We start from the raw sequence: 20,617 nt of genomic DNA, 5'->3' as shown, positions 1-20,617 counted from the left end.
CTCTAATTCGAGAGATTATTAATGTAAGATGACTGCGATATGGTACTTAATGCTTCGTGATTCGTCAAATTGGATGATACTAAGAGAGGATGAAGAGACTCTCGATGAGATTGTTATCACTGTACCTAACTAGATGTTAACGTAACGAAGAGATATTGTCATCGCCCTACTATTTATTGTATCGTAACGATGGGTTAATGATGACGATGTTGATAATGATAATGATAAGGACGATGAGTATGACAATGATGACTATGGTGATGACGATGAAGATGATGTATCAGAAAAATAAAACTATTATTACTCAATGGAAAATGAATATTTAAAAGAGTTCCTTGGAAACATTGATTTTCATCTTTTTCTTTTTTTTTTTTTTTTTTTGTAACTCATTCTCACAAATGGATTCCCGTGAATTTACGAATGAACTATTTCGTCTGATAAATCGGCAACAAAAAAAAAAAAAACTTACGCCTAAAGTCCTTTAAAATTCTGAAATCGAAAGGCGCTTAAATCGTGGATTCGTTTGTAGAAACTTTGAGGAAAGGTTCGTCAGAATCCTCGTGAACAACGTTAGAAAAGTTTTATATACGAGCTCGAATAGTTCCACGATAGGGTTTAACATAACGTTCGCCAAAGTTTTCCAGACGGTTTGGGAAACGGAATTTGAATACCTCAGTTTATATATCTTACTCGTGAGAAAGTTCGTGCTGAGTAATTAACTAATCCGTTCACGTAATCGCGTGTAAGGATGGAATATAATTGTTTTCCTTATAACATCTCTATTATTAGATATATATATATATATATATATATATATATATATATATATATATATATATATTATATGAATATATATATAATATATATACATACTATATATATATTATATGAATATATATATATATTATATACATACTATATATATATATTATATACATAATATATATTAGAAGTAAAAACGATAAGGAGAAAGAAAAAAAGAAAACAATAGAATAGATCATTAGACCTTATTGATTTTTTTATTTATTAACATAATCCGTTGGAAAATATCGAATTATATATATATATATATATATAATCTCATGGTACATACATACGCATATATCATAGATTGTACATTTTTCAAATTAAAATATGCGAAGTTAAATGAAAATTATAAAGAAGAATTAAATAGAAATCGTCCAACAAAGTCGGTCAAACGTTCGATTGTGGTTATCATGAATTATAGAAAAAGTTTATACACGTCAGGAGACTGTGAAATATTACACAATATTTCAGGCACGTAAAATAATTTTTGGAATTATTATGGTATATACCCATTTGTATTCGTAAGGTATATGGTTATTAATGATGTGCTGGATAATCGGCGTACCAGCCAAATGCACCGTTAGATCCGGTATGTCCACCATAATCCACATAATCCAGAATTTGACCGATGGATCTCTCAGCTCGTGAATTCTCCAACTCCTCGTGATGAAGATTTGGTACGGCTATAGGTACGTAAGCCGCCGGATCTGCTTGACGAGCAATTCTTGAAGCCGATAGTGATATCGGATTCAATTCTAACACGTCTATGCCATCAATGGGTATAGCAATGTAACGCCTACCAGCTAATACATCACATACACCATACGACGTCAATAATAATAGGACGACAACCTGTATAATAGAAAGAATTGTGTCACTGATAATTTAACGGATAGACAGCTTTCTTTGTGCATTAGATATTTTTTAAAAATCAATTAATCTTTATCAAGGCGATTTTCAATTGGGATGGAAAAAGTTTCTTGGTGATTTTAAAAATCGATTACTCTTTTCCGAAACCTTTTTATAGGCCAATCCCACTTTTCTTTTCTAAATCGTACCAAAATTTCTCAACATTTGATTCTACAATTTGCGCAAAGAAAGAATAGCCAAAAAGATATTTAAAAAAAAAAAAAAAAATTAATTGATCTTGTTAAATCACTTGGAAACATTTTTGGTGAATCAAATTCTCTGTGATAATCCTTAATTCGATTGATTTTGAACGAATGGAAAATAATTGGAAAAAAAATTTCTCAAATATTTAGATACTTCAATCTATTTAACAATTACTTTCTAAAGGAAAAATAATAATTGATGTTTACCAAATTATTCATTGTAGTATCGTCGAACTCAATTCGGATGTTAGATGAACTGAGGAGAGAGTCTCCGTCAGCGACGTTTTATACAGATCCGCTTGGCCGCAGCTTTCTCGTTTTACCCGACCACCGAGTTGTTGTACCAAGAATCGTATCTCTCAAAATAGAGGTAATTATTTCTCTTCGTAGAGTTCTTGTAACGTGTTTATCCTATTGTAAGTTGTTGTTACTAGTAGCCGCGTATACGTTTTCGCTAAAGTAAAAAATAAGATTTAACGATTAAAGGGTTTGTGAAATATGTCGTCACATTTTCTTTTTTCTTCTTTAAACTTATTTGTTGACTTCTTTCGATTTATTTTTTATTTATTTATTCTTTATTTCCATTTTTTTCTTCTTTTTTTTGTAATTTTACCTTTTTCTTCTCATTATGGATTAATACATATTGTGTATCTCGTTCTCGTAGGGGGTTAAATAATAATCGAAAAGAAATAAATGACCAATATACTCTCTCTTTATTCTTCTTAGTTTGACTTTCGATTAGGTATTGCTTATTTCTTTTGAACACCTCCATACTATCTATAATATTATTTTGCGGTCGTACCGCCTAACTTTTACTTCCGCACAAGAAATCCCGAAAAACTCTATCTTTCAGACACGCTCTCGTTATGTCTATCAAAAGGATCGTAATGGAGTGAAAAGTGAAAGGGGATTAATAAACACTATTATTTTCGTATATCATCATAATAATTATACATATATTTTCTTGTCTCTTTTTTGTAATACTTCTTATCTCACTTTTTTTCACTTCTCTGTTAAACATTAAACACTTTCTCGAACGTACAAACGCAGAGAAATTTCAAACATGATAATAATTAAAAAAACATATCGCCAAAATGTATCTAAGAAAAATTCGTTACATAAAAACATTATAACGTTATTACATTGTAAATAAAAAAGCACGCACATTGTAAAAAAATTCGAAACATATACAAAGTAAAAACGATTATTAACAAAAAAAAAAATATATATATATATATATAAAATGGAAGAGCAAAACATCTTTGATATAAAATATTGATTATGCTATAAAATATCAATTATGATATATAATATTGTCTATACTCTTCCGAATATTTATTAATGTAAAAATATTAGGTTGAGGAAAAGGAAATTCATTATTTTTGCGTGAACTTCAAAACTTTATTTAACATGTTTCGGATTGCCTATCTCATAGAAGTCTTGGTCCTTATTGGGAAAAAACTCTAGTAATCGATTTTCACAATCTTCTCTTGATGCCGATTTCTTATCAGTCAGGAATTTTTGCATTGCGAGAAAAAGATGGTAATCACTTGGTGCCAGGTCCAGACTATATGGTGGATGCATTAAAACTTCCCAACCAAGGTCCCGGAGTTTCTGGCGAGTCACTACAAACATGTGTGGCCTGGCGTTGTTTTTATGGAACACAACACCTCTTCTGTTGGCTAATTCTGGCCATTTCTGGTCAATCACTAGCTTCAAATGTTCCAGTTTTTAACTGTAGAGATCCGAATTTAGTGTTTGGCCATATGGAAGCAACTCATAATAAATTATTCTTTTCCAGTCCTACCAAATGCACAGCAGAACCTTCCTGGCCGTTAGATCCTGGTTTAGGCACCGTTTGAGCTGTTTCACCGCGCTTTGACCATAATCGTTTTCGCACAAGATTGTCGTATGTGACCCATTTCTCATCCCCAGTTACCATCCGTTTAAGAAATGGGTCGATTTCATTCCGTTTGGCCAAGGCTTCGCATCCATCATGCCAGTCAACTTCGATTATTTCTGTAATTTTATCGACATTTTCGACGATATACGAGGTACATTTTTAACATCAAAAATACTTGAAAAGAATCGACAAAACCAAAATTGCACGTAATTAGCTGTTATCGAGACCATAAACGCTATTCATAATTTCAATCACCTGGCTTACATTTTCGCCTTTATCAAAGAAAAACTGTAAAATGTACTGAATTTTCTCTTTGTTGACTTCCATTTTTAACACCCTGTAACTCACAACTGAATGGACCAAACAAAAAGCAGCAAAAGAATTTTTTTAGTGTGAAATGTCACCTTGACAACGGGCATAAATCTGAAATTATTTGATCGATACTTTACGAGATGTCATCGATCACTATAGTCATCTACCAAAAAAATAATGGATTTCTTTTTCTCCAATCTAATATTATTATGATATATGACGAAAAAAATTTTAAAGAATATTTTGTATGTGCTGCTTCTATACCAAAAACAGATACTTTTATCTAAGAGTAAAAATATTTAACAAAGTGTTTTTAATAGATAAGATATATTTAAAAAAAAAAGAAAGTATATGTCTAACATTTATTCTTTATTGACAATCATATTGATGACTATAAAATAAAAATATACAGATTTTTTTAAATATAAAACTTTTCAATCAATTTCCATTATCTATTTTATATATACATATATACATTTCATTTATTTGAATAGATGTCTATTATTAATAGAAATTAAACTAAGTCAAGTTTCTGTAATAATTCTACATAGTAGATAAATTATCTTGCATTTCATTTACCTAATATATTATATATATATATATATATATATATAATATATATATATATATGTGTGTGTATATATATATACTTATAATTATATATATATATATAAAATACTTCATTATACTTATAATTATATATATATATATATTTAATACTTCATTACAACATTGTCATCATAAATTTTGCAAAAAAGTATTAAATGTAAACACTTGATAAATGTAAAAGTTCTGAAGAACATAAAATATTCGTATAAAAATATCTTACATATAAAAATTCTGTTTAATTTACCATCTATATCAGACATTACTATTAGCATTAAATATATAAGATAAATGGCAACGAATACATTGACACTTGTACTCTGGTACCTTTCGTTTCTATTTACATTGTGAAGATTTAATTTTTATAGTAGACATATCTAATTTAATTTAAGTCCATCGAATTCATCGGATATGTCACTCTCAAATCCAGTGTTTTTAAGATTACCTGATTTTTTGAGTTTATGTTTATTTTTGATTTTACAATTATGATCAGAATCTTTTTTTATATCACTTTTGCCATTCGTTTCAGTTTCTTTACTCTTCGTTCTTTTCCTAAATTTTCTTTCTGTTCTTAGATGACCCTTTATTATATGAATTATTTCTGGTAGTCGCTGTGATGTTGGTCTGTCATCAAATACTCGTACACCATCCACTTTGCTAAAACGACTTCCTGGGTAATAAAGAAAGTCGTCTTGACCTACAGGAATTTCTTCATAATCTTCTCTGCGAAATAACTGGTGTTCATCTTCCTTTAACACTTCTTCCAATTCTAGCATCATTTTTACTTCAGCTTTTTGACCTCCAATATCAACAAATTCTTTTCTATAACCGTTCCGACGGTACCAGTCTCCATTGTCAAAATATTCCTCATCGCTTACGTCTACACTATACCAACCACCATTATCATCATCTGGGAATGCATATTTGGAATCGTGATTAATGAATTCCGGATTACAATATCTATCTACATGCTCTTCGTCATCAGAATGAACATATATTTCTTTAGATAGATCAGATTTATTATTAGACGGTTCTATCTGAATAAGTTCATTATTAGATGCTTCCTGTATCTATGTAAACATAATTATACAAATATAATACAACAAAAAAGTTAGATATTTAACAATATATAAAATATAAGATATAAATACTCACGTTCGAAAATTTTGTAAAAGTCCATGGAATTACATAACAATGTGAATATTCCTCATCCATTATATCTGCCAAACCTTTCGCGACCAAATTTTCATTTACCGATCCACCCTAGAAAGAAAATTTAAATATAGTCAAACATTTTTTTTCCTAATATATTCCGTGTGTGTATGTGTGTATTCGTTTTACCTTATTATAGAGCTCGATTAATGGAAAGGGTGAATTTTTAGGATACAATTTTCCTAAAGACTCTAATCTTCTTTCATAACCCCGAATACGAACGATGTTATCGGCAGATCGGTTAATTATTTGTTTGATTTTATTTTTTTGGTCTTCTGATCCACTTTCCTGTCTAAATTAGAGAAGATACAAAAAAGAGATATGTGTGTCAATTAAGAAAGAGAGAGAGAGAAAGAGAGGGGGGGGCGGGGAGGGGGGGGGAGAGAGAAACATACAGATAAATCAAAATACAAATTAACAAATAGATAAAATCTAAAATTTTCTACGTATCTTTGATCTAATACGATATCTCAATTAATATTTATTAATCTAATACGATGTGAGAAAATTGTATAAGAATGAAATGTACTAAGTCGAATTTATTAGATATTGTTCTAATTTAATTTCATAAATAGATATTCGAAATGAAAAAATATATTATATTTGTCTTAGATGAAACATTGTGATAATCCATTATTCGTTCGTTTAATACGACATGAGAAAATTGCATTAGAACGGATATCAATAGCACGAAATGTACGTCAAACTTTTCGACGATTGCAAAACCGCTAAAGCCTCCTATACTCAATGACTTCTTGTGGAGGGATGAATTCGATAAGCTAGAAAGCGTAAATTCGAATTCTCTAATCCGACCGAAATCTTGTTAACGTCCAATTAAAACCTCACATGTTAGAACGTGCCTGAGAGAGAGAAAGAGAGAGAGAGAGAGAGAGAATGTGTTCGAAATCTAAAATAGACGTCAAAATTATTACGATTAAACTGGAATACACTTGAATTAGACAAGTCGGTTATGTTTGTGTGTGTGTATGTTCATGTATAGTAAGATGAAAAAAACAGCAATGATTAAAAATATATACGAAAGGAATAATCAAAAGAAAAAAAAAAGAAAAAAAAAACACGAAGAAATAATTTACCGGCTCATTGAGACACATAATTACGAGGTATTATCTCCATTTTCCGTGAGGTTTTCGGATCGACTTCTTTCAATTAAGCGTCATTCGACGCAACTATTCATTCCGTTAATTAATCCAATTAGAGTTATTCACTCTCGTTAACTTATATTCTTAACATGTTTTATGAACGGACTCTCGTGTATACAACGTAAGAATAAAAAAAAAAAAAAAAAAAAAAAAAAAAAAAAAAAAAAAAGCCAAAATTCCAACAAATCGATATTTCCACAAAATAATATTTTATCAAATATATTTTGTTTCATTTTTTTGTAAATTATTTATCAATCGAATTACACATGTAAAATAATCTTATCCGTTAAGTAAATTCTCTTGTAATTATTTTTTTATCGATCTATAGTACATAATTCTACTCTTCACAAAATCATTCCATTGTGAGTCGAGATGTTTAGGATGAAAGCTCACAACAAACAGGTTTAAAACAAGCTAAAACGGAAATAGAAAAAGGAGAGTTAGAGCAAAGCAAAGCAAAGCAAAGCAAAGTAAAGCAAAGTAAAGCAAAGCAATGGAAGTTTTTGGCAGTGAGATAGTATTAAAGACTCATAATGCTTGCAACTCACAAGGCTACATCAAAGATTGTATACCAGCAACGTAATTTTAACTCTGAAATCGTTGCCAAAGAGAGAAACAGAGCAGGAGAGAAAGAGAGAGAGAGAGAGAGAGACAAAGAGAGAGAGACAGAGATAGTGGGAGTCGCGCACATTTATATATATATATATATATATATATATACTGCACAGGATTCTAGAACATAGGAATACGTATGTTTCTCTAACAGGTCGCGTGTAACGTCGTGTGTATCGTGACGAAGTTGCACAGAGCTTGATTAGGTGTATGTGGACACGCGATCTACCTACGAGCTACTACTCGTACTATCGATTGATTAAATTTGTATTCGCTTTCGAAAGTGGGCTTCTACTCGACAATGTCAACAAACTATATTGATTTCCATCTTGACGAAACGATATCATTTTCGATCTAGAAAGCTAGAGAAAACAATCAGATTTTATCTTTTCGAACGAATACAAAAATTTGAATTCGTCGACATTTCGTGCGAAACCATAGGCGCGCGCGCACTTGTCCTGCAATACAAGCATGAAATTTAAATTTAATTTGTATATTTATAAAATGTTTTAACGATTTTTTTCCCCCCCCCCCCAAGATCTAACGATTTTTTTTTTTTTTTTTTTTTTTTTTTTTTTATTTCTCTTGTTTGTTTTTTTCCTTTTTTATTATATAGATCAAACTAGAATATGGATACTTTTGATATCAACAATTTCAGATATCATTTTTAAATATATATAATCTATTGGAAATTATAAGAAAACTATTTCGAAAAGTAACTCGATCGATAGTTCATCTTTCGAATTGAACGTAAATGATATTTCACAGTACAATGAATTTATCTATTAGATTTTGAAAAGGCCCGGTGATTGATAGATCAAAAGAATATTAGAATTAATCATTTATCTAATACTGAAAGTACTTATCTGGAAGATAAATAATTGTTAAAAATGCAAACATATGTTTCTTATTGCTAATAAGCAAGAGAATCATAAATCGAGTAAAATATTGTATAATATTTGAATATATTGATCTACATCAGAAAGGGAAGGAGTAGGAACAATTGTGCAAATACATTTTCAACTTGCTGGATTCAATGCCAATACGTGAAATAATGTCGCGTTAATAACGATATTGGAATTAAAATCAAATTATAATATTATTTCACTTGAGTATGAAAATTTATCCATTATCGATGGACATCTAAAGAAGAATGATTGTCAAATTACAGATAATGCAATATGAAAATGAAAAGTATTTTGATTTATATTGGACTTTTATATGCCCGTTCTAACTCTTCAATGAGATAATGTATTTGAGTAAAAGTCAATGAGATGATGTATTTAAATAAAACTCGTAAATCATTCTAACTCGTCTTCTGGCTAGATTATTGAAATATCCACGTACGACTGATAGTAAATTAATTAATGAAAGATGGGCTGACACTTATAAATACTAGTACACAGTAGAATAATAATTGCTTGTAACAATGTTCTAGCAATAATGTTATCTCCTATATTCATTTCTTTAATAAAAGCTAAACTTGAATTAAGAAAAAATGAAAAACAGAATGGATATACGAAAGTACACACGTTTGACTCTACTCAATGCTCATCAATAAAAATCTTCACAAATTAAAAATAGAATGAATACGCCCAACGAAATATACACATTTTCATTTCTTATTTATCATTTAATCTGTATTTTTTTATTATACTTTATTTAGTTTATGATGAGACAGTATTATAGAAAGATTATTAATATTTATATTTTTGCTTATTATTTAATCTACATGCTATATTATTTTCAATAATTTGTATTGAAATATATTTCATTTAAAAACTTTGTAATATTTTTCTCTAAATATTATATTAATTTTGATTTATGTGATTGTAATTCATATGAGAAAATGCATATATTTTTTTACACAGGTGTATAATTAATATTATTAATCTAAAAAAGAAAAATTCTTTTTTCTTCTCTTTTACTTAAATACATTATCTCACTTGTCACTTCATAGAGTCCCAATATCTATACTCATTGATATTGTTAAACATTTCTAAAGACATAACAGGCTAACAACTTTCACAATATATTTATAGTAATCATTTTAGCAATTTGAATAGATTAGTTCTATGAATAAAATATATAAAATATAAAATTACGTACTTATACGATCCAATAAAGATTAGTCCACCTCGAATTGCTTGTGCTCTAAGTTGCAAAAAATTTTGTGGAATTCCCAATATATTATATTGGTGTATTAGTTTTTTATAGCCAAAATCTATATAGTGAACATTTATATATGTCCGGTATATATCTATTATTTCAGCTCTATACCACTGTCCATCATTTTTAGATTTTGCTGCTACTATATCCCCTCTATTTATCTGTTACATAAAACAAATTCTTATAAATTCATTTGTAACACTTATTTCAATAATAGAATGTAATCCTTAATCATAAATAATACTGACTGTATCCAATCTATGGCCTTGGCGATTTAAAATATTTTTATAATATTTCGCCATATCAGCATGTAATTTACATAAAGCTTCATTTTCAGAAGCCAATCGAAAATATATATAACGGTAACTAGACACTTTTGTTACATATACGTCTACAGATGTTACTTTATCTACAAAAATAAAATATAAATTTATAGTTATTGTAAATAAGATCAAACTTTTTGCTTAACTTTTATACATTAATTATAAACTTGCCATATGAAATTAATTCTCCTTGTGTTTTTATAGATATTGTAGAAGGTTCATCGACAGGGGAAATTCTTTCTTTTGTCATAGATTCAACGTCTTCAACGTTCTTTTCCTTATATTCCTGTTCTTTTATTTCCTTTGTCATAGGAACCTCTTCTATCGCTTTTTCTTCGTTACATTCCTGTTTTTTTATTTCATTTACCACAGATTTCTCTTCTACTTCTTTTTCTCTATATTCCTGTATTTTTATTTCATTTACCATAGGTTTCTCTTCTTCTACTTTTATTTCTCTATATTCTTGTCCTTCTATTTTCTTTTTTACATATTCCTCTTCTAGTACTTCATTTTCATTATATTTCAGTTCTTCTAACTTTATTTCAAGATAATCAAATGTGTTTACAATTTGAGAAAAGTGACCTTTTATTAATATTTTCATTTTATTATCTGTGAAATAATTCTTTAAATTAATAAATTGTACACATTCATTGAGAGATATTAATTTTCTATGAAAAAGGAAGTATTAAAAAATATTATTTAATAGTAATACAGTACCTAATAATGATTTTTTTGTAATAATATTTACATATCTTTTTTTTTGCTTTTCTGGTTCATTTAAATTACTTTCACATAATGTAATTATATTTTCATAATTCTTTTCAGATATAATTATTTCATATGTTTTAATCATTTCTGTATCTATTGTTTTACTCTCTATCAAAGCTACAGCTACATCTATATTTGCTTTAGTTCCTGTAATTGTGCACGTACGATCAGGATATTGTATATTATCATCTTCGAAATTAATGGAAGTGCTAGACATTTCCTCTATCTCGTGTATTTTTTGTAATATGGTGGGTACATATTTTCTTCTTAATTTAATGACTTTTTTAAATGTATGTTTATCGATAAGTATATAGTCTTTTTTTTTATCATTATGCTATAAAATGAATAAAATTATGGTAAATATACTACAATATATACGGGGCGTCTCAGAATAAATGGAAAATATTTTAGGGCTGACTTCAGCATATCTAAACAAAAATATTTTATATAAATGTATGCCCTATTTGACTTTTTTTACAAATTGTATCATGTATTGTAATAATTCTTTTATTAGATAGATGAAATTTGATGAAATGAAAGAATTGAACAAAGTTTCCAAAAAACCCGAGCAATATCTGGACATATGTAAAGAATAAAACTATCATTGGTAAGATGTCTATAGAATTATATTCAGATACAAAAAGGTCATTTCGAAGATCTGTTACGAAAATAAGCAGATAAAGTTTGTTGAAAATTAAATTTAAATAGAAAACAAAGTCAAATAGGACATAAACTTATAGAAACTTTTTTTTATTGTTTTGATATGCCCTACCCAAAATATTTTTTACTTATTCCAGGACATTTTGTATATTCTCTTAAAATCATTATTTTACCTTCAACCACCAATGAATTATAGAGAAACTTAAATTTGCAAAACTAATACCGAATAAAGCCGATAACAATGTTTGCTTTGATATATTCATTTTTAATCACAATTGAATCTATAAAAAACGAACAAAAAGATCATATATTAATTATAAAAATAAATAATGATATATATATATATATATTTGGATTAAGTAACAGAAAGCGTTTCTATTATAAATCGTATAAATCTATACATACTCACTAGACCTGGTCTAAAGCTAACCACTTCCTTATACAGCCACTTCTCGAGACGAATAAAAGAAAGATGAAAGAATATACGTGCTTATATACTAAAAATCTGCCTGGAATTTCAAGCAAGTACCAATAAAGTCAAATTAGTGAAATCTCTAATAATCATGATTAAATTAAATAAAAGTAAATCAATATAAATTATAAAAACGTAAATTTATTAAAGAGAAAAGAAACAATTCAAAAATCTTAATAAGAGTAAATGAAATTTACAGGAAGCTTGAAAAAAAGAAAATTCTTTATATTCACGTAGTCTAAAAACCATAAACCAATCAATACCATTTGTACAATCCCTATAGTATTAGAATTCCAATAGAATCGAAACGGTTTAGTAAATAAAATTGTATGGTGTCCTAGAACGAGTGGTAGTTATAAATCGAAAAAGTAACCAATAAAATTTCATAACCATTAGAATGATGGGTATTATTTTGTATAAAAGAAAAACAATTTTGAACTAATCGATTCATAATATTCTAAAACGAATATTACTTTTCGAATTATTTAATTTATAATTAATAATAATGAAGATTTTCTTTCGTTCTAATGATGTAAAACTCCATATAAAAGATTATAAACAACGAAATTAATTATTTTGTCCATAAATAAGGAATCAATAATCCTTTTATTTTAAATTGATATATATTTATGAAAAAAAAAAAAAAAAAAAAAAAAAAAAGAAATTAATCCTTTGTGTGGAAACAAGGGAAAAATTTCTTTTTCTCGTTTGTTTTAGTATAAAAAAAATTTTCCAAAAAATTATATAGATCGGTCGGCCTATTTTCTTATTTAGAATTTATACGGATTATTGATGTTCAAATATATAGGTTTAAAATCATCCTTTTTTTCCTCGCTATATTCCAAGCTGTTATTTTATCACATATATATATATATATATATATATATATATTTGTTTCAATTTTATAATTTAATCTTTAACGATGATTATTAGATGACATAATTATGATTTCATGATTTCCAAGTATATTTCGATCATACGTTATTATTAAAGGTGACATTTCGTGAACCTTTTCACAGATCGCTTGTTTCATTGAAAAACATCGAAAAACTTGAATCTTGTTTCTATATATCCTAACAATGTAAACAGTTAACCAATCAGATGAATGCGAAAACATCATCTGATCGGAAATTTGTTGTGATTGGTCAAAAGGAATGTCAAGGTTAGAGGAATATAATATTTTATTATTTTAAATTTAATTGAAACATATTCAAAATTTTGAACGAATTTTAATTTCGAAACTTATGCGAATTACCTTGTAAAGCCCTTAAATGATAATTATTAATGAAATCAGAAAGCATTAGATAATTCTATACCATGGATTACATTTTATATACCTTTGTTTCATTTTACATGTTAAATTTTATCCACTTTATGAACATACATTAAAAGAAAATTAAATTAAAAGAAATAAAAGAATACAATGAATTTTGTTTTTTTTTTTTCTTTTTTTTCTACGTTTATCTTTTATTTTTGTATGATATATATGATTACAACTTATTCAATAAAATCAAATGATTGAAAAATGTAAATAAAGTTATTCATTGTTTCAAATGAGAGTGAAGTACTTTTACGAAGTTAGTTCCATTTATAAACGTCACACACAATGTATTTGCATGTGTAACAATTTTAAGTGGACGTAGAGAAACGCATAATCCTCACGACGATGATCCAAACTCTCAGTTGGTTTGAAGTACTCGCATTGTACGAATATCGTTACATTTTCTTTCGCGAGATAACTTATTTTTAATTATATCAAATAATTGTTTTTATTGGACATTTAATAGTATAACAAGTGTTTTTGTTTTGTGCGATTATTTGTACGATTATAAATTTTTGTCGGCATAATTTAGTCGACAATTTTTCTTAAGTCAGAAGTTGCATTTTTCTTTATATAGAATATTATTTTCGAGTGAATATTTAATCCTCGCATTTACATTAAAGTAAACTTCAAGTATATATATATATATATATATATATATATGTGTGTGTGCGTGTGTATGCATTTATATATATATGTGCCTTAACGTGAGTGTAAATTTTATTATTGTTATTTATTTAAAAAAGATAAAGCAATAACATTATCATATATATATATAGATAAATTAAAATTGGATTATTAAACATTATGAATTGGCATTCAATACATGAAATATATTTAAAATACAATTGATAATAATCTAGAAATTTTTATATTTTTATTTTTATAATTATTACAAACTAATAATTTTCCAAATGATCGTTCTTTCTTAAGTCGAATAGTATGTTATTCGTCGTTATTGTATATAACGAAGAAATCGTTGATCGACTCATTGCGACACATAATTACGAGATATCTGCTTTTAGTAGTGTTTTCGGATCGTCTACTTTCAATTAAGCGTCATTCGTTCTAACTATCCCGTTAATTAATCCAATTAAGAGTCATTTGCTCTTGGTACTCTATATTCTTAACATGTTTTTGCGAACGGAATTAGAAATGATAACGTTTTATTTCCTGCGATAATTTGAAGAATCGATATTGAAACGATATCATTATAAAATAATATGTACGAGTCACTTATCAATGGTTGATAATTTATATTATAATTTTATAGCGAGGAATGTGATAAAGTGAAGCTTTGAAAAAAAAAAGTGTAAAAATTTCAAAATTTCCAATCGATACACACGTTAAATATACTTTATTAATTTCCTTTGTTTTTGATTTTTTTTTCTTTTTTTTTTTGTTTTTAAATTAACTAATTATTGGCAAAGGATTAAAATTGGATACGTTTAAAAATCGATGTTATTCTCTAAAGAGATAATTTTATTAATTATTTTCCATTTCATGTATATTTGACTTATTTCTAATAAAAAAAACAAAAAAAAGAAAAAAGAAAAGAAAAAATCTATTATATTCTATTCTATTGTGACTTGAGATATGTGAGTATTGAGCAAATAAAACAAACTGAAAACAAGCTCAAACGGAAATAGCAAAGAGAAACTAGTATTAAAGCTATGCAGGTTTTTGGCAACTAAAATCAAAGATCGTAAACTACCGCTGTAATTTCAGCACTAAAATCGTTGCCAAAGGAAGAGAGAAAAAGAGAAGGAGAATGAGAGAGAGAGAGAGAGAGAGAGAGAGAGAGAGAGAGAACATACTTATATATAATACATAGCATTCGAGCACGTGGGAATATATGTATTTCTCGAACAGGTCGCGTAGAAGATCGTGTGTAATGTCGTGTGTAATGTTGCAAAATTGCACTGAGCTTGATTAGGTGTATTTGAACACGCGATCCCTACGAGCTACTTCCACGGTCGATTGATTAAATACTCGCATTCGTCCGCATGCGAAAGTAGGCTTCTACTCGATAATGTCAACAAGCTATATTGATTTTCATCTTGACAAAAATGAAATCGTTTGGATCTAAAAAAACTAACGAAAACGATCAGATTTTAGCATTTCGAACAAATACAAAAATTTGAATTCGTCGACATTTCGTGCGAAATCACAAGCGCGCGCACATTTGTCCTGCTACAAGCGTAAAATTTAAATTTAATTCATATATTTATAAAATGTTCGACTCACGTTCTAACGATTCTTTTTTATTTCCCCCTTTTTTTCTTTTTTTTTTTTTTTTTTCTTTTCTTTTTTATTATATAGATCAAACTGAAATATGGAGCTTTTGGTACCAACAGTTTCAGATATCATTTTCAAATATACCTGGTCTATTGCAAATTATAAGAAAACTATTTCGAAAAATAGCTCGATCGATAGTCCATCTTTTGAATTGAACGTAAATGGTATTCAAAGTACATGGAATTTATCTATTAGATTTTGGAAAGGACCCGAAGGTGAGAAATTAAAAAAATATTATAATTAATCATCTATGTAATATTGAAAGTATTTATCTGGAAGGTAAATAATTGTTAAAAATGCAGACATATCTTTCCTGGCTAATAGGCAAGAGAATCAAAAATCCAGTAGTATTGTGTTTGAATATATTGAATTGCATCGTAAAGGAGGCTGAACAAGTAAAAATACGTTTTCAATTTGCTGTATTCAATGCCAATGTTAAACATTGGGAATATTGCCATGTTAGCAGAACCATATTGGAATTAAAATCAAATAGTGATATTATTTCACTTGGATATAGAGATTTGTCCATCGTTGACAGACACCTGAAGAAAAATGGCGAGATCGACTTGATGGTAAAAATACAAATAATACAATGTGAAAGTGAAAAACATAATTTGTCACAGGTATAATACGCATTTGAAATTTTATTGGACTTTTATGAGTTTCACTAACTTGCCAATTTTCTAGGATATGGCTAGATTATTGAAACATTCACGTACAGCTGACACTAAACTAATTTGTGGTGGATTGGCTGGCATAGAAATACCAGTACACAGTAGCATAATAACTGCTCGTAGCAATGTTCTAGCAGAAATGTTATCTCCTGTATCCGTTTATCCAATAAAAACTGAGTTGGAAAGAATTGAAAATAACGAATTGGAAAGAGATGAAGAACAGAAAGGATATAAGGAAGTATGCCTTCGACGTTACTAGATGCCTATAACTAAAAATTTTTAGTAACTAAAAATCCAATGAAAATGCTGAAAATATTTCTACGTTTTACATTCCCTATTTTTCTTTGTATATGTATTTTCTTTTATTTTGTTTATTTTATTTATGATTTGTTAGAACAGTACTATGAAATGATCATTACATTTATATTCTTGCATATTTTTTAATTATTATTATATTATTTTCAATAATCTGTATTTAAATATATTTTACTTAAAATTTGTGATTTATTTTTTGTTGTTGTTAAAATATTTATTATGACTTATTTAATCGCAATTAAAATGAAAACATATATATATATTTTTTTTTTTTGACAGGTGAGTAATTAACATTATTAATTTAAAAAAAAAAAAGGAAACTTTCTATTTTCTCTTCTCTTCTATTTAAAATACATCATCTCATTTTTCACTTCATAGGATCAATATTTATATTCATTGGAATTATTAGACATTTCTAAGGACACAACGGAAGAACTTCTACGTTATATTTACAGTGATCATGTCGATAATTTGGATAATCTTGCATCTCAATTGTTATGTTTGGCAGAACGTTTTTGTTTACAAGGTATTCATGATAACAATGATTAAATGTGAACACATGATAAATTCCAATAAATCGTTAATTTTCTAGGTTTAAAAGAACTTTGTGAAAGAAATTTAATAGAAACTATAACTCCATATAATATAGCTAATCGATTGTTATTAGCAGATGAATTTGGTTGTGAAGTATTGAAAAGAGCTAGCTTGGTTTATTGCGAAGAAAATTTAACAGTACTTAATAAAAGTTTAGCTTGGAAAATGATGGAACAAATGAATCCTGAATTATTCAATGAAGTTTGCGAAGCTGGAATAGGAAGTTCTAGATCTAGTAACATAGATGATAGTGAACTGAGTAATTAAATTTAGTCTATTATTCTACTTCAATGGATAAGTTTAAGTGATAATACTTGTGATTATTACTTAAACTGTTGTTTTTTTTTTAAGATGATATCATCATTTTTTTTTTTTTTTAAGTTTTATAAAGCATTTGAAAAATATTTTAATTTCTTTTATCTCATATCATTATATTCATATGACAAATTTTAAAATATTTATATATTTATATACTTTACAAGAAGGAATAACAAATTATTTCTTAAAAAAAAAAAAAGAAAAGGAAGAAAAATATAAAACAAAATTGTTCACTTGTAGAGTAGTATGAAATCTAGTGAACATTGAATTGTTTGTGCTCTAAAACCAAAAGATTTTGTAAACAGTTACAATGTGTTAGACTTGTATATTACAGATATAGTTTTATAATGTAAAAAATAAATACAAAAAATCATATAGTATACACCTATTACTTCAGCTATGTACTAAAATCTATTATGTTTGTATTTTGCTGCTACTGTGCAGCAAATAGTTTTCATCCTTATTATTTGTTATATAAAACATAAAAACTCTTATAAATTTCACATATGACTATGACAATTATTTTATTACAACAGAATATAATCCTTAATCACATTTAGAGTTCATATTTATCAAAGTTTACTTCAAAATTATTAAAGTAACCTGTTATATCTGTAATTGATTAAAACTTAGAATTATAGAATCAATCAACTGATACATATATCTCCATAAAATTTTTATTATCTACATAAAATATATATTTCTATTTCCTTTAAATAACACACAACTTTTTACTGAACTTTCATATATTTGTTATAATTTTATTATATCACCAACGTTTCTACTTCTAAAGTAGGATTCATTTTCACGAGAAGATTTTTCTCAAAAAAATATTATAAAAAAAGTTTATTTTCAATTATATATTTGTGAATGTTTTTAGTTATACTTGTATACATATACAATATATATATATTATATACGCAACCCATTCCAATTGTTGGTCTACAAACTTCTTGAGGTACATACATTTTATATGTCTCAATAAGTGTCTGATCTGTTATTATATTTTCTATTATAACTTTTATTATATATTCAGGTAAATTTATATTTTCTATAATTTATATAAATATGCATGTATGATCAGGATATTCTAAATCATTTTGAAAATTTATCCAAATTTCATATTTATTCTGAAATGAAAATCTTTTATCATTAAATAACGTTTTACAATCAAAGTAGATATGAATGTTATTTTCACTTATATGTCTTTTCTTAATTTATCTACATAGCTTTTTTTTTTGGAATCATCTTTATTCTATGTGAATCAATACCTTTATATTATAAGTGAAAGGATATATATATATATAAAATATACTTTTATATATATACTTGTGTATGTGTGTACGATCAAAGAATACTTTTTATTAAAAATCATGTGTTAATTGTTAAATACAAATAAATGATGATGTGTATAAATAAAAATAATTAAAAAAAAAAAAAAAAAAAGAAGATGAAAAGAAACGTAATATGTACTATTGCGCATGTGCGAAGAAAAGCTTAGCAATAAATACGACACCATTTTGTCCTTTAGAACGTTGACAGCTAAACGTGGAATTTTTATCGTCCTCATTAATTACAGGTAATTAACATATTTTTCCTAAACGCAGATCCTCTTCCAATATATTATATTAATCGATTCTTTGATGCACGTATTCTAAGTTTTATTGTTCGTATTATTATGAGAATGTCACGTTTAAAAGATATTCGTAAAAATAAATCGACTATTCGGCAACACCTTCAATTGCTATTACTTGATAACCTTTTTCTAATCTTTTAATTTTATTTTCGATACTTCCTTCACTTTTTAGTGACAATGCTACGATTAATAATTTTCCATTCATTAATCGTAATCGATTATATTTAATTTTATATTTCATTTTTATATACAGACATATATATATATATATATCGACTAATGATAGCCACGAATAAATATCGTGGCTATCATTAGTCGATATTTAAACTTTTAATAAACGATGTGTTTGATTATTTAAAATTTATTTAAGATAAGCGTAACGAAAGTTAAATAAAAAATAATTTTAATTTGATATTACTTTAATTAAATTGAATTTAATTAATTTGAAAATTAAATTTAAAAATTTGGTATACCTTTAAATTTTTCGAGGTTAAACAATCTGAAATTTCTACAGGAAATTTTTCCATATAAATTTTTCTTCCTCTTTTTCTTTTCTCCTTCAATTGTTCTTGAAACAGCATGCAGAGCAATTTTTATACGCGAATCGGCCACACATGGTGCTTTGAGGCTCCGTGACCACCTGTTCAGTCAATTAAATTTGAATTATATGCTTTATTTATTCTTATTTTTCTTCTTAATTCTTATTTATGTTTATATATTCATACTTATAGGTCTTTATTGTGCAGTACTCTTGGACGGAGGATCCTTGGGTGTGGTTCCCTTGGTTTGGTGGTTTTTTGTTCTTTTTTCTTTTTTTCTTCTTCTTTTATCTTAAGCTGGATCCGTTTATCGTCGAGGGAATTTAGACTTTTATAGAGGAGTTCTTTTTTTAAATATATCCGTATTATATATAGAAAACAAAAGTCCTTTCTACTATGCGGTTAGAATAGGTAGAACGATTGTGCGAATATGGGCGTGCACTCGCGTGTACGGATTTTGTTTAAGTCCAATCGTGGATCCCGATGTAATTTGTAGAACCGCGAAAGCACGACCGGTCGTTCTTAATAATGATGGCTGAAACTTCCGGTTTTGGATGGTTGAGCTCTATCAATTGGACAGACTTTGAACGTTTGCGGTTAGCGTCGAGACATGAATTCTCACGAAGTGGCATATCATCCCGGAACTTAGATTTTCATTTGTTGATTGTTATTCCTTTCATTTTTAAATAATCGTAATAATATAAAAGAATAGGTCGTTACCCGATAAGTCTCTTCAAAAATAGCAACTTCCACGTGATAAGATCTGATTATACGATGTTGTATTTCTTTTTTTTTTAATTTAAGTT

General features: G+C 27.4%; 4 protein-coding genes and 1 long non-coding RNA gene across 11 annotated transcripts in view; 1 reads left to right on the top strand and 4 right to left on the bottom strand.

The window, feature by feature from the left end:
- LOC124948772 (speckle-type POZ protein B-like) overlaps positions 1 to 18,139 on the top strand; it is a 24,884-nt gene extending 6,745 nt beyond the window's left edge. The window contains exons 1-6 of one of the 5 annotated variants that reach the window (XM_047492924.1): positions 1,530 to 2,289; positions 15,760 to 15,950; positions 16,060 to 16,358; positions 16,423 to 16,647; positions 17,103 to 17,250; positions 17,317 to 18,139. In XM_047492924.1, the coding sequence (XP_047348880.1) occupies positions 15,773 to 15,950; positions 16,060 to 16,358; positions 16,423 to 16,647; positions 17,103 to 17,250; positions 17,317 to 17,585 (1,119 nt within the window). In that variant the 5' untranslated portion in view covers positions 1,530 to 2,289; positions 15,760 to 15,772 and the 3' untranslated portion in view covers positions 17,586 to 18,139. Of the gene's footprint in view, positions 1 to 1,529; positions 2,290 to 13,037; positions 14,145 to 14,274; positions 15,639 to 15,759; positions 15,951 to 16,037; positions 16,359 to 16,422; positions 16,648 to 17,102; positions 17,251 to 17,316 lie in introns of those variants that run through there. The other 4 variants (XM_047492922.1, XM_047492925.1, XM_047492923.1 and 1 more) reach the window with 4 other exon arrangements.
- LOC124948776 lies at positions 1,068 to 2,253 on the bottom strand. The gene is made up of 2 exons (XM_047492930.1): positions 2,127 to 2,253; positions 1,068 to 1,659 (listed from the first exon to the last, which is right to left on the bottom strand). The coding sequence occupies exons 1-2, from the start codon at positions 2,136 to 2,138 to the stop codon at positions 1,345 to 1,347; spliced, it is 327 nt and encodes a 108-aa protein (XP_047348886.1). The 5' UTR covers positions 2,139 to 2,253; the 3' UTR covers positions 1,068 to 1,344.
- Positions 3,321 to 3,861, bottom strand: LOC124948489 (histone-lysine N-methyltransferase SETMAR-like). Its single transcript, XM_047492163.1, has 2 exons — positions 3,727 to 3,861; positions 3,321 to 3,632 (listed from the first exon to the last, which is right to left on the bottom strand). The coding sequence occupies exons 1-2, from the start codon at positions 3,859 to 3,861 to the stop codon at positions 3,321 to 3,323; spliced, it is 447 nt and encodes a 148-aa protein (XP_047348119.1).
- LOC124948771 lies at positions 4,817 to 12,146 on the bottom strand. 3 transcript variants are annotated; one of them, XM_047492921.1, is made up of 9 exons: positions 12,050 to 12,146; positions 11,818 to 11,925; positions 10,934 to 11,318; positions 10,388 to 10,825; positions 10,142 to 10,302; positions 9,834 to 10,054; positions 6,082 to 6,244; positions 5,896 to 6,003; positions 4,817 to 5,804 (listed from the first exon to the last, which is right to left on the bottom strand). In XM_047492921.1, exons 2-9 carry the CDS (start codon positions 11,905 to 11,907, stop codon positions 5,118 to 5,120), a joined length of 2,253 nt encoding a protein of 750 aa, XP_047348877.1. In that variant the 5' UTR covers positions 11,908 to 11,925; positions 12,050 to 12,146; the 3' UTR covers positions 4,817 to 5,117. The 3 variants fall into 3 exon arrangements, with proteins under 3 accessions (XP_047348877.1, XP_047348876.1, XP_047348875.1); XM_047492920.1 differs by having other exon boundaries at positions 4,819 to 5,810; positions 12,054 to 12,115; XM_047492919.1 differs by having other exon boundaries at positions 4,820 to 5,810.
- On the bottom strand, positions 17,776 to 20,617 carry LOC124948777. Its single transcript, XR_007100831.1, has 3 exons — positions 19,998 to 20,617; positions 19,746 to 19,912; positions 17,776 to 19,452 (listed from the first exon to the last, which is right to left on the bottom strand). It is a non-coding gene; the product is annotated as an uncharacterized LOC124948777 (long non-coding RNA).

The sequence above is a fragment of the Vespa velutina genome, chromosome 4 (genome assembly GCF_912470025.1).
Source record: "Vespa velutina chromosome 4, iVesVel2.1, whole genome shotgun sequence".
Taxonomy (NCBI): domain Eukaryota; kingdom Metazoa; phylum Arthropoda; class Insecta; order Hymenoptera; family Vespidae; genus Vespa; species Vespa velutina.
This window is presented reverse-complemented; position numbering and strand designations above follow the sequence as displayed.